General features: G+C 50.8%; 6 protein-coding genes across 6 annotated transcripts; 1 reads left to right on the plus strand and 5 right to left on the minus strand.

The window, feature by feature from the left end:
• Nucleotides 1-8: 8 nt before the first annotated feature.
• On the minus strand, nt 9-1,932 carry ASPBRDRAFT_191217 (MDR family MFS transporter; the record flags this gene model as incomplete). The annotated part of the gene is made up of 6 exons (XM_067620336.1): nt 9-325; nt 390-807; nt 862-1,173; nt 1,223-1,539; nt 1,585-1,681; nt 1,726-1,932. 6 exons carry the CDS (start codon nt 1,930-1,932, stop codon nt 9-11), a joined length of 1,668 nt encoding a protein of 555 aa, XP_067485202.1.
• A 1,129-nt stretch (nt 1,933-3,061) lies between these two features.
• Nucleotides 3,062-5,664, plus strand: ASPBRDRAFT_142198 (uncharacterized protein). The gene is made up of 2 exons (XM_067619196.1): nt 3,062-3,479; nt 3,527-5,664. The coding sequence occupies exons 1-2, from the start codon at nt 3,225-3,227 to the stop codon at nt 5,345-5,347; spliced, it is 2,076 nt and encodes a 691-aa protein (XP_067485203.1). The 5' UTR covers nt 3,062-3,224; the 3' UTR covers nt 5,348-5,664.
• ASPBRDRAFT_112382 (uncharacterized protein) lies at nt 5,361-6,235 on the minus strand (the record flags this gene model as incomplete). The annotated part of the gene is made up of 2 exons (XM_067616645.1): nt 5,361-5,647; nt 5,701-6,235. The coding sequence occupies 2 exons, from the start codon at nt 6,233-6,235 to the stop codon at nt 5,361-5,363; spliced, it is 822 nt and encodes a 273-aa protein (XP_067485204.1).
• A 444-nt stretch (nt 6,236-6,679) lies between these two features.
• Nucleotides 6,680-7,750, minus strand: ASPBRDRAFT_167293 (uncharacterized protein). Its single transcript, XM_067619611.1, has 3 exons — nt 7,198-7,750; nt 7,047-7,124; nt 6,680-6,985 (listed from the first exon to the last, which is right to left on the minus strand). The coding sequence occupies exons 1-3, from the start codon at nt 7,704-7,706 to the stop codon at nt 6,832-6,834; spliced, it is 741 nt and encodes a 246-aa protein (XP_067485205.1). The 5' UTR covers nt 7,707-7,750; the 3' UTR covers nt 6,680-6,831.
• Nucleotides 7,751-8,630: 880 nt separating this feature from the next.
• Nucleotides 8,631-10,207, minus strand: ASPBRDRAFT_167297 (uncharacterized protein). The gene is made up of 5 exons (XM_067619612.1): nt 9,954-10,207; nt 9,594-9,901; nt 9,370-9,539; nt 9,165-9,320; nt 8,631-9,095 (listed from the first exon to the last, which is right to left on the minus strand). Exons 1-5 carry the CDS (start codon nt 10,167-10,169, stop codon nt 8,923-8,925), a joined length of 1,023 nt encoding a protein of 340 aa, XP_067485206.1. The 5' UTR covers nt 10,170-10,207; the 3' UTR covers nt 8,631-8,922.
• A 248-nt stretch (nt 10,208-10,455) lies between these two features.
• ASPBRDRAFT_167299 (ankyrin repeat domain-containing protein) lies at nt 10,456-12,258 on the minus strand. Its single transcript, XM_067619613.1, has one exon. The coding sequence runs from the start codon at nt 12,050-12,052 to the stop codon at nt 10,715-10,717; it is 1,338 nt and encodes a 445-aa protein (XP_067485207.1). The 5' UTR covers nt 12,053-12,258; the 3' UTR covers nt 10,456-10,714.
• Nucleotides 12,259-12,982: the final 724 nt, after the last annotated feature.

The following is a 12,982-nucleotide window of genomic DNA, read 5'->3' on the forward strand; positions in this document are numbered from 1 at the left end:
ATGCGCCGTCAAGCAGCCCCACCAGCCGCCTCCTTAAGCTTTTCCGCGTTCAACCTCTTCCAACTTCCCAAGAAACCAAGCAGCGTCGCAATACCGCACGCCGCAATCATAATCGCCCAAACCGCCTGCAAGCCGGTAACATACGCATCGATGACCACGGGTATCTGGGCCGCCGTAAACACTTTGCGGATTTCCGTTGCGCCAGTCCCCAACGCGATTTCGGGGTTTACTTCGGGCAGGTTCTTCCGGAGGTAGTTGATAAGCTCGTTGTTGAAGGCGCTTTGAGCGGAAGAGAGGAAGAAGGAGCCGCCGATGCTGAGGGAGACTGCAAAAACCGTTAGAAAGACAGGAGGAGGCGTGTATGGTAGTCAGGAAGAGAAGAAGCTTACAGATCACGGTTGCCGTCGCCTGTGACATGTCGTGTGGCGCCACGTTTACCTGAGCATTAGTGAGCGCAACCTGGTACGTCCAGCCCATGGTGAAGCCAACGAGGATCTGGTAGCCAATCCATTTACCCGCGGGGGTTTCCGTGCCCATCGTGTACAAGAGGCCGGAGCCGACTGCGCCGAGTGCGCCACCGACGATCCAGAAGAGAGGCACAATGCCGATTTTGGCTAGTGCGAAGCCCTGAAAGATAGCTGCCAAGGTCAATGGAATAATCATCGCGAGCATTCGCACTCCAGAGCCGATGGGGCTGGCATTCTTCACACTCTGGAAATAGATGGGGAGGTAGTAGAGTAGGACAAAGTAGGCGCCGCCGAAGAAGAACATATACAAGGCCCCAGACCAGATGTAGCGTTTTCTCAGCTGTTATCTCACTATGAGCGCAGTGGACAAGACGGAGGATGGGGAGGTACTCACGAGGCGACCAACGATCATGGCACGCTCTTTCTGATAGTATTCCCAAGCAATGAAAACAAGAGTAATCAGGAAGAAACCCACAAGCAGGCCGATGACAACACTGCTCTTCCAAGGATGTGTCTGCCCACCGTATTGCAGAGCTAGCATGAAGGAGATGATTAAAGCCATCATAAGGCCAGCGCCCACCAGGTCCAGTTGCAACATCTTTTCTTTGAACGCAGCCTTTACTGGTGCTGCATTGGATGGCACTTGGAGGAGGAAGAAAATCACAGTGATTGCCACGCCCCCGATGGGTAAGTTGATATAGAAGCACTGCACCCAGGTTAGTACGTCCCCCACGAGAACGAAAGAGTCCACATACCCAGCGCCACGATACATGGTCCGTAAATGCACCGCCAATAAGCGGACCCAACACGGCGGATATGCCATACGTCGCACCCGCGATACCGAGCAGCTGCGGCCGCTTCTCTGGCGGTGATATCAAGCCGATGAGCGTAAACATGCCCACGGCAACACCAGCGGCACCCAGACCTGCAATCGCGCGCCCAACAATCAGAGTAACGGGGTTCTTTGCTACTGCGCAGACGAGACTTCCAATCTCGAAAATAACCAAGCTAATGAGGTACCACACCTTCAAGGGGAAGTACTTGTAGAGCTTGCCCCACGTTGATTGGAATCCTGGACCGTCAGCGCGGACTCGGTAGATGGACCATGATAACCTACCACCAAACGTCATGAAGTATGCGGAGCCATACCACGAGACCTTGGTCAAATCTTGAAATTCATCGGTGATTTTGGGGATGGCAGTGCCGACGATGGTCTAGAGCGTCAGCGACAGTCGATAAGAAGAAGAGTCCGGCTCACATTATCAAGGGCCACTAGGAACATGCCAAGCATGAGAGACGCGACAAGGACAAACAAGCGAAAGCCGCGGGGATATTCGACGGGAGCAGGGAAGTCTGTCTCATTTTTGGCCACCTCTGTCTCGTCGGATTCTGAGACCCTGCCCACAGTGGTAGTAGCGGGCGCGGAGTCGCTGGATACGGGCTGCTTCTCTTTCTCGACCTCCATTTTCCTCTGTTTGAGCAAACTTGAGTTGGTTGGGAGCTTTTTCAAGGGAAGATTCAGCTGATGGTGAAGCTTTTGAAAGTTATAGGCGTGGCCTTCGGACAAATTCGCCAGGGGACAATTAGTAAACACCCATCTCCGAGCTTGCGCGAGATATGACTCGAATACATAAAGCTATGGAGAGCCTCTTCTAGCTTAAAGGATGCGGCTGATGAAGGATTCGTCCAATGATGATGCTCGTGGTGGCTCGTCCGAAGCTGGCTCGTCCGAACGACCAAGCTGACTGGACTCGGACAAAAATATCTCAGCCAGTTTTCTGTCGCGAGAGATAAGAAGTCTCGCTGATGACAAGAAGGCATTGAGCTTGGACCTCAGCACTAGTCAAGCTCTGACACAAGGTGGCAGCTCTCATATTGCTCCCAACTGGGAAGGCGCCTCGCTCCCTCGCATATTCTTAGTCTTCACTTTACACTGTTTCAAGCCTGCATTTGACGAAACTGCACAAATACTAGGCTGCAGTCATGTCGATAGTGAATGCTAATCTGATCTCCAAACGATACATTTATCAACATAGCCATCATGATGTCCTCCTGGAGAAATACGGCCGTCACAATTGACAGCGTCCTCTTTTGCTACCGGAGACCTGGTCAGTCGGCCATTTCACTTATACAAAACGTTATCTCCGTCCTAATATGCTCTCCGCGCCTTATCGGCAGAAAGCCCACCAGCAAGAGCAGTCAGCGTGACTGGTCGAAAGTCAGGATAGCGCTTCTTTGGTACCCTGAGTACCGTGCGCTCTCCGAGGTGCTGTCCATCCTGAGTCTAGTCCATGTCGTAATAAGCAAGCTTGACCACGTATGAAGCTTCCATCCTGATTCGCCCTTCTAAAATCTCACGCCAAGTCTCGCTGGTTGCGCCATGTTCCAGCACAGTCCGTGCCATTCTGGATTCACCATGCTGACAGGGCTCGTCCGGCGTGAATGCCTGACGGTCGTTCGGGCTGAGATATAAACGTCCGAAGTTTCCCCCAATATGATTGGCCCGAATGGCGGACTAAGAAATTCGTCCGAGCAATCGTTCCATTTGTCAGCAAATTCGACCGAATGTAAGCAGGGGACCAACACCTCCGAGATTGACGTGCCCTTTGCAACAACGTATCTAACAAACAATTACTCCATTATCGGGATTCAGACGTGTAGAAAGTGCTCTGTTAACTTTTCATACAAGCGCTTTCACAAGATTTATGTTGTCAAATCGTCTGGTGGATCCGTCGGTCGGAAGGCATTCTGGCGGCCATGAATGACGCATCGGACGAAAGTGGGAGGCCTAAGAAGGTGCGCAAGGGCACACACAGTTGTCGAGAATGCAGACGAAGAAAAGTCAGATGCACTTTTGCATCAGCAAGAGATACGAGTTGCATTACGTGTCATCGACGAGGTACCCGATGTGTCAGCCAGGTCGAGGGCCTGAGAAAACACGTTCAACATGATAATGCCTTTGATCAGTCAGTTGGCGAGATTACGCTCGGGTCGTCCGACAGGAGCTCAGCGGTGAGTTTGGCCATCTTTTGATTAAATGTTGCTAATCAAAGGAGCAGTATGGCGGACTACTCGAGCAGTCGCCAGGCCAGCTTCTGACTCCGGAGTTGTCCACAACGCCAGCGTCCACTCGAGTTGCAACCGCAGAGCCGACGGCATATTCAAAGATTACCTACGCGCTATTGAACGTTCTTCCCCCGAAACGGGATATTGAGATACTCCTGGGAAAAGTCGGTAAATCATCGACATGGTGCTATCAGTCGAATTTCAAGGCGCGAGGTGCGTCGGTGGATGACCTGACCAAAGACCCAATCACATCATCCAATCTGCTCCATCCTGAGGCGCATCCAGTGCTATTGGCGAGGCAAATGCTGCTCTTTGCCGCCGCCTTACAGCACATCTCCCCCACGGCGGTCATCCCTGGGCTCTCCAAACCTCATCATATCATCATGGAGGAACTGGCCGAGTCTGCCATCCACATGGTCACGACCAACGACCGTCTGCTGGGGCCGCTGGAAGCTCTAGAGAATATAATCCTCGAGGCGTACTACCACATCGATGGTGGTAACGTCCGCCGGGCGTGGATAACCTTGCGCCGGGCCATTACAGGGGCACAGCTCCTGGGCTTGCATCAACCTGGGCATTACCGCTACAAACTGATCAACGACCACAGCGACCTCAAACCGGAGGTGATATGGCTCTCGATCGTGACCATGGAGCGTATGTGCTCCCTTCTGCTTGGCCTGCCGACCAGCGTAGGTACTGCAACCCCGGGTATTCCGGAAATACCGCTCCTCGAAGAGACCTGCGATCTTCCAGCCCTTGCCATGCGAACAACCGCCAAGATTCTCGAACGGAACCAGCTCAAATGCGGAGAGAAAGCTTTGGAGATGACTGGAGAGATAGATCAGGAGCTTCTCAAGATGACGCGACTCTTGCCATCCACATTCTGGAGCCCACCAGTGTTCTCAGGGATTGAGGTCGACTCCATGGAGGCATTTATAGAGAGTCGCCGCGCGTGGGACCAAATGTGCTACTACACCTTGGTCACCCAGCTGCACCTACCGTACATGCTTTGCCCGACACATGCACCCGGAGTGATCTACTCTCGAATCGCGTGCGTGAACGCGAGTCGCGAGATTTTGACGCGGCAGATCGCGTTCCGGAAATTCAACTCCATCATATCCTGTTCGCGAATGGGAGATTTCCTGGCCCTTATCGCCGCCATGACCTTGACCCTGGCTCATATTGTAAGCCACTCCCAGGATGCAAGGGAAAACCCCCTGGTATACCAGCGACTGAGCGACCGCGCGACCGTGGAGCAGGCGCTCGAGTGCATGAAACACATGTGGGAGATGCACGAGGATGTCCTTGCCGCACGATGCGCTGCCATGCTGAAGGATCTGCTCGTAATCGAAGAGAGTGCCGCTCGCGGGCCGGGTGCCGACGAGTGTGACGGCGAGAACTTTTTGATGATCCAGGTGCCATACCTCGGCGCTATCCGAATTGCCCCGGATGGTATCCGACCTATGACTGCGTCAGAGACAGAGAAGCATCGCGGGCCAAATAACGGACTGACCTTGGGAGGCATTGGGTCCATGGAGTTCAAAGGCCACAGGTTGACGGATTATCGCCCGAGCGACTTGGCGGGAATGCCGCATGTGCAGACAGACACAGCGAACGTCCAGCTCAGCCAGCTACTCCAAACCGACCAATCTCGTTCGGACGAGTATTATACGAACGAGCATATGTTGCCTGATGCCGCTGCCCCGATGGATGACTGGGTGTTTCAAGGCGTGGACTGCGCATTCTTTGACCTCCTTATGCGCGGTGTTGGCGAGCAACAGTTACCAGAGCTGAATGAACCCGAGCGGCGTTAGGCTCTTTAACACTCTAAAGCCTTTTCCCCTCATGATCGGTGACCCAGCCGGTTTGTCTAGATTCAGATGTGATAAAATGAGGAGCTGCCGACGCCTGCAGTCCTATGTAGAACAACGCCTGTTTTAACGTCACTTTCTCACCTGGAACGTATTCGGAGTTATGCTCGATAACGGGCGACCAATGCAGGACCGTCTGATTATTTCCCAATGTATCATCCTGGCGAAAGAACATAGTTTGCTCATAGGTACTTAAAAACCCAAACTTGAGCTCCAGGTCCCTCATGTACATCGCCGGTTGCCCTACAATCCAGTCAGCTATCCGGTACCTATCCATATAACTAACATCCATTCACCAATAATATGCCGGAACACCCTCTCTCTTCTTATAGTATGAGCGATATTGTGAGGTCCTGCCCAGGGGGTTTTCTCCTCGCCGACTGCCAGTGGTGCCCCTGCAGCAGTCCGCATCATCACGTCAGGTATCTTATTGTACTTCTTCTGTATAGTACAAGACTTGTAATCGCCGAAATAGATATCCTTCCCTTGTGAGGCAAATATTCCCCCCATAGCCTGTCCTATGAGCCCAGAAAACCTACCTTGAACAGCATGCTCATCACCGACATATACCTGCTCATAGGACAGGCTATGGGGTTGGGCTGGCCAGGGCTCCTGCACATCCACGACGGATGTGTGCCATGGGAAGAGACGGAAGGCATTCTCAACTTCGTTGATGAAGTCTGGCCACTCTTCCATACGTCCCCTGAAGTAGATGTCATGGAGGGCACTTGATTTGGTGTTGCTGGGGCCGGTCTGGAGGTCCGGGAGGGGCCGGAGAACGAGATCTCGGCCATTGAGGGCGACAGTACCAGGAGGGGGAGAGGAAACCATCTTGATGATTTTTGATGTATCTATCAACAAAGTTCCCAGTATACATGTAGAGTCTATGATCCAACTACGACCATCCCAACACCAAAACACGGTGGGTCATCACAAACTTCATGTTTGTCTAAGGCGCAAAAAACAGGTAAAACACGTCCTTATTTACTGATTATTTGTGTATCGTCGAAGGTGGTATATTACCAGCCGCTACGCATGTCGTAATGTATGCTTACCACAAAAGTTCTTGGAATGGCTCCTTTGACAGGAAAACGACTGCCGCCAGTGTGAAAGCAACTTTCGAACCCCGTGTGAGGCAACGAAGCTAGAGGTTATTTGAGTCTGACTCTCCAGTCTCTACGCAGTTAGCGTATTACGATTCAATGTGCCCAACCTCAGCATTTAATTCCTACTAATATCAAACGGGCTCTCGAGAGCTTGAGATACTACTTGAAAGTTCGGAGAACATCACCCAGATGGATTACCTCTTCAACGTAACTGGTAGTCAAATAAACAAGCAACCCACGGCGAAAGCCAGTTCATTATCGCCACTCGACATGCATCTCCAGATCCACCGCGCCCCTTCTCCTATACGGAGACCAGATCTCTCATCCCTGCCAACCCTTAACGCTTCCATTCCAACGCTGGAATGAGAAACTCGGGGTTGCGGGAGGCTTGAGAAGCCCAGAGCTATAGAAGATTCCGTCCTCCCAAATTTCTGGCGAGACAATTTCGGTGGGCATGAACCAGTTGACAAAGAAGCTGAAGTGTATTTCGTTAGCTTGCGCGAGGCTATTATAGGTTAGGGACTGGTATAGCTTACAGGGTCAATGATTCTGGATCCCAAACTAGGTCTTTACCAAGCAGATGAAGGGGGATCCATCCCCAGCGACCTAATGTCCTTGAGAGAGCAGTTAGTAATTGTGTTAGGGTCCAGCAACTGATATGATAGTTGAACCTATGGGGATACTCACATGTAGTTCTCCTTAAACAAAGTGCGGATTTGCTCACGCACACTGGGCTCCATTGACCAGAAGGTGTCCTCACCGACTTCATCACCTAACCGAATACCGGAGACCTCCTGGAAGACTACCCAGACTATGAATCCCCCAGGTACCAAGCTGTAGGCATCCTGACTTTCCTCCATGCTATCTAGAAGCTTGGGGGTAAAGGTCGAGTTCTTAAACATGAGCTGGCGGTACGCCTTGAGCTCAAAGGGAATCCAAGCTTGAGCTTGCTTAGCTCGCACTTCAGAGCGGGCACCGATAGTATTCTCCGTGGGAATCTGTTTATAAATTCTCATATTTCCATATACTGGCGGCTTGGACCCCACTTGTCGGACCTTGAGTAGGATGCAGGCGTACGACGGGCTACCCTGCCGAACGTACTCCTCCTCTTCTTGGCTCACGATGCGCCACCGACTCTGAAGACTGATTATCACCCCTGGGCTGATATCGTGCTCATCGAACCAGCGAGGCGCCATGGTGATCTCACTAGAAGATAATGGGAGCAGAAAGGTAGAGATTAGGATAATGGCTTGAGTATTCAGCAAGAGGGGTAGAGATGCATGAAATATGACGAGAACGATGAGACTTGCTTAACAATCCAGAGATACGAGAAGAGATAGGGGACAAAAGATGATTGTGTGTTGAGGGTGGTGGTCGTCATTTTGACATTTTCTGTCGGAGGCAAAGGATCCGTCCCAGCCAGTGAATAGTAGTATTAGACTTGATCACCTGACACACAATTCACCGTCCAAAAAATCTCTCGTGTTTTATGTGCCTCCAGAAATGTACATACCTATGACAGGAAATCATTCAATAACACATCTAAATCTAGGACAAGGATTTGAGATGCACGATGCTCTGTCAATGTCGTCACAATTGGGCCAGCCTTCCCAGGGACTGGAGTTCTGCAGAACCTTTGAATCTAATAAAAAAGGAATTGGAATTCGTATGAGACAATGCAAAGTTGGGTTCGGCACCGGCATGCTGCGAAGTTGTCATTATCTTCAGTATGGGATCTGCCGTATTCGTGACTACGACCATAGTTCCCATCCGACTAGGCCCCCAATGTAGTACCACATAAACGACACCTTTTCGAGATTAATCTACTTCAGCCACCAAAGGACTTTGGGGGCTGAGATGATGTATGGAGATTATATAGACAATGACGAATATAATCTTCTGCTTTTTTTTCCTTTTCTTTATATGTTATTCTATCTTTTTCTTTATTTTTTTCTCTCTTTCTCCCTCTACATTTCAAGCGGCGTTTAATATAGAGCGCAAACATTTCAGCTACCGTAATCTAAGCTACTATAATAGGAATGGTAGAGATTTTAGTACTACATAATACGCTCGCATGCTAATTCATGATATAGTAGCTATTACAATGACTGAGATAGTATGTCAATTTCAAAAAAGATGATTTCTGTATGGTACTACATGGGTAATCGACCGGGCCGTAAGAGCTTCCTGCGGACAGCAGCTTCATATGGACCTGTGAAACACTAGTTTTGCGGTTTCTCTCATCGGGTATCTTCGACGTGATAGTCCCTCACTATCTTGATATAAAGGCTCTAGCCTAGCCAGACAAGGTGTATAACACCCCGAAACTGGTCCTCACTGAAGTATGCGGCCTGTATAGTTACTATTTGATACGTACCCTTTGTAATTTCAAAAATTAGATTCCTGCGCAAGTTATTGTTCCTCCCAGCAGCTGTCGCCGGATTTGGCTTGGTAGTAGGTCGAACAGTCATCTACTAGACCGGATTGGGTGGGAGAGGGGCCGCTGCTGGTGGGTGTTGTGCTGGTGGTCGTGGGTGTGGATGTGGGTGTAGGTGTTGTGGTAGTTGTGGTTGAGGTGGTACCACCTGGAGTTCGTTAATATCCCTTGAAGAGATCTATGTGGACAAAGAGGCTGTATAAACGGGCATACTCACCGGAAACACCAACGCACACCCAATAGTCAGCCTCCAGATCACTACAGGTGGTTCCTACAGCTGGGTTCCAGGCGTAGAAATCATCTAGGCTGATGTCGTGACTGGTGGCAATCGCAGAGCAAGTGTCTCCGTGTTGAACATAGTAGTATTTGTTGCCTGTCTTGCATCAGTACAACGGTAAAGGCAATTGAACAAGATGATATACAGTTAGATGCAATTCCTGTCTGTTCTGGCAGGTAAGACCCCGTAGAGGTAGCTGCTGAGGAAATACTGGTAGCAGGAAGCGTAGTCTGTGAGACTGCAGTGGTAGACCCGGTGATACCAATACAGACGTAGTAGTCTGGTTGTAAGCCTGAGCAGTCGGACTTGACGGACCTGTGTGTCTGTTCAGCTACTGGAAGCTGTCTAAATAGAGTGGTGAGTACTTACGGGTTCCAGGAGTAGAACTGGCTGAGTGTAAAGTTGCCGTACGAGTTGGCAATTGCCCAGCATGAATCACCTGCTTTGACGTAGTAATACGCGTCACAGCTGGAGGTGAGTCCACTTTGTGTCGGAGAAGGGTTACTAGCGCTGGTGGTCGTGGCTGAAGTAGCTGTTGTCGTGGTAGGAGAAGGTAAAGTTGAAGAAGATGTAGACACCGTGCTGGTGGATGGGGCTGTGGTTGCTACTGCTGGTGCGCTAACACAGTAGGTCCATCCCTCTTTGAGAGCACAACTGGTAGTTGAGAGAGACGGGTTCTATAATTCATTAGCCGTGGCACTATTAGCGCTAGCAGAAAAGTTTCCTTACCCAAGAAGCCAGCTGCGAGGCCGTAATCCCATAGTAACTCTCAAGGTCCGCACAGGTATCCGTTGAGCTTATGGAGTTGGCCCAGTATGTACACCCACTGGCCACATTGGGGTCGGTGTCACCCGTGGGAAAGTCGCCGTTATTGAATCTTTTATCAATGGCGAGACCATAAGCCGATGCGAAAAGGGCCAGTGTGAGGAAAGAAATGGAAATCATGTTGCTCAAAATACTGAAGCAATCCCTCAAGTGCTCGCCTTTATTGCTGGGGGACGGACATATAGAGACAAGGAGTCATGGCCGTTCATGTTACATATAATACTGTTAGACTCCGATGCCGGCTCATCGTAGCACTATCGTTGGATAGACCTGGTAGAGTGTTTGATTACCAGGAATTGCACAGCTGCACCACCTGCATTAGTTCGCTTAGTGCTACTACCTCACTATCTTGCTCAGCTCTCCATCCGCTTCCGGATAGCCGAATTTACCCTGATGCCACTGTGGCCTTCATTTACGGATAGTGCCGCAGGATCATGCGATACTTTAATCTCTGAAGTGGGTATTCAAATGGAAAGGTTATTGTCAAGATATCACCTGCATACACTGTCGAGGCATTCATTGTAGCCACATCACCAGATCATTCCCCACCTCCGCTACCTACGTGGCCTCTTTGCTCATCGCCTCCCCTTTTGTAAATCGAGACAACGTTTATATACATACATTTGACTCTTTCCTGTCCCTGTTCTTGTGCTGGATTGATTCAACTAACTAACCTGTATTATATTGTACGGCGAGTCCCTCCTCCAAGCTTCCTCAAGTTCTGAACTGTTGTCACCGTCAGAGTCTGGGAACATAGGTCCGGCTACAGCGTATTTCCACAAATCCACGGGCTCTGGTTCCCTGGTTCCAGAAGTATCAATGATGCCCTCAGCACGGGACTGAATATTCCACATGGAACCTTCCCGGGGCCTTGGGTTATTGGGGTCCCATCGAAAGGCATACCACATTGAGATGTTGGTGTCGTGGTGCAGAACACGGTCAGCGAAAGGAGTCAAAAGTGACACAGCCTCGACGAAGTTACGTTCAGTGGCGATTCGTAAGTCTCTTGGGCCGGGGAGAAAGCCTTTGTCGAGTAGGAGCTTGAGGATGTCCAGCCGCTCATACAATACAGCGATAGCGACCGCGCTATACTCAGTACCGAGAATGAAGCCAGATCGGGGATATAGTTCACAGCTTATATCCTTGATTGCCCCATTATCGATCAGCAGTTCGGTCATCTCGTAGTGGCCGTCTCGAATGGCTGTAAACAAGGCTGCCGAGCCGTAGCCCTCGAGATCCATGCCGTATGAGAGCAAGAGCCTTAGCGTGTCGCGGTCATCTTCATGGGCAAGGTGACACACCGCACGATCGGTGTGAAGGCCAAATCCATGGTCTAGCAACAGTCGAGCAATGTCAATTTGTTTGGTGCAAATGGCCCGCTCGGTGGGGCACGGGGACTCCTCGGGCCCAGGACGTGCCCCCAGGGCCAGCAGTCGGGCCAGGATGGCTTTGTAGCTGGCGGCCACGGCAACCCCGAGGGCGGACGGGGCGCACCTGGACTCGGTTGCAGGATCCAAGGGGGCCTTGTGGGTAAACATCAGCTCCACCAGCTGTTCATCATGCTGGCGCAGCGCCCAATGCAGGACCGATCGTAACTGTGCCGGAGATGCCGCCTGGCCCGGCCGGGTCTCCCCGAGCAGGGTATTGAGGATCTCTGTGTGGCCCCCCTGGGCTGCGAATAACAATGGGTTTTTCTTGGCCCACGGATCAATGTCTCTGCAGTTCTTAACTTTCCTCTCTAGATACCGGGGAGAAGGAATATAGGCGGCAATGTTGGCTCCCGCAGCGAGGAGTTTGGTAACAAAGCGAATGTCTCCCTTTTGGGCAGCCCATGGCAGGGCTGAGCTGCCATCATGTTGGACATTGTACTCGCACAGAAATTGGTGCAGCATGTGATATAGAAGCTTGGTAGTCTGCATGAGATGACTGATATCGCGTTGGGTGGTCAAGTATCCAGCTATCCAGAGGACAAGCTCCAGGGGAAGGTCACTTAACGATGCCATGATTGATTCGGACTGCTTGCAGATAATTGAACCAAGAGGTGGCAGAGGAGGTGTTAACGGCTATATATAGGGCCGACCGACCAACTAGGCTAGCTAACCAACAAAGAGCCTAACTAATTCATATGCACGTAGTGAGGGTAGTCTGTCGCTCTAAAAACCCGAAAGGCAGGTGATTGGCCCCGCATAACCCCCTAAACCAATCACATGCGGAGTAATAGAAAGGAATGGTGAGAAAAAGTAACATTGAATGCCCAGCTAGTAAGCAAGAGGCGAAAGTAACGTTAGGGAGGGGCTGGCATTCGAAGCTTAGCTCGCTCAGGGTCCTCGATGCAGTCGGAAGGACCCGGACCCTTGATACACTAGGGCTTAGTGCTTATGCCAAGCAGACAAATTCCGTCGGTGACCGACGGGTGCCGTTAGCCGAAGTGGTCTACTGTCCAATGTCACGAAAGCCATAGAAACGATTAATATCGGAAGGAGTTGGAAGAGCTAGTTACGCTGTGGTTTCAACTAGTGTCCTTACTAAGCGCAACGAGATGAACGGCGCCAGGGAAAGATCCACCCATGAACGGTGGTTGTCCTCTCAGTCTGATATAGAAGCCTTCTAAGAGAGTAAGAAACAGGCTTTAGTGCGCGCTCATGCAATCTTCGGTAGTAGCTGCAAGATATGCGGTCACGCCCTGTTGTCGAATGGCTGCAAGGTGACCGTGAACTACATGAGCCACTGCCAAAACACAGATGGGATCTTCCAGCCAGCTGGAGACGACGGGCCGGATGAGGATGTTGAATCTTCTGCTTCTACGACGCCGTCTTCTACTCCGCTGCCTGCCACAAGACATGGGTTGTTCAACTAGATGTTATGTTTCGGAGAATTTGTATTATATATTACACTTCAGGGTCAATTTGCTCAAAAGGCATCACGGGAGCTTA

This window comes from Aspergillus brasiliensis (assembly GCF_001889945.1).
Source record: "Aspergillus brasiliensis CBS 101740 unplaced genomic scaffold ASPBRscaffold_1, whole genome shotgun sequence".
In the NCBI taxonomy this organism is placed as follows: Eukaryota; Fungi; Ascomycota; class Eurotiomycetes; order Eurotiales; family Aspergillaceae; genus Aspergillus; species Aspergillus brasiliensis.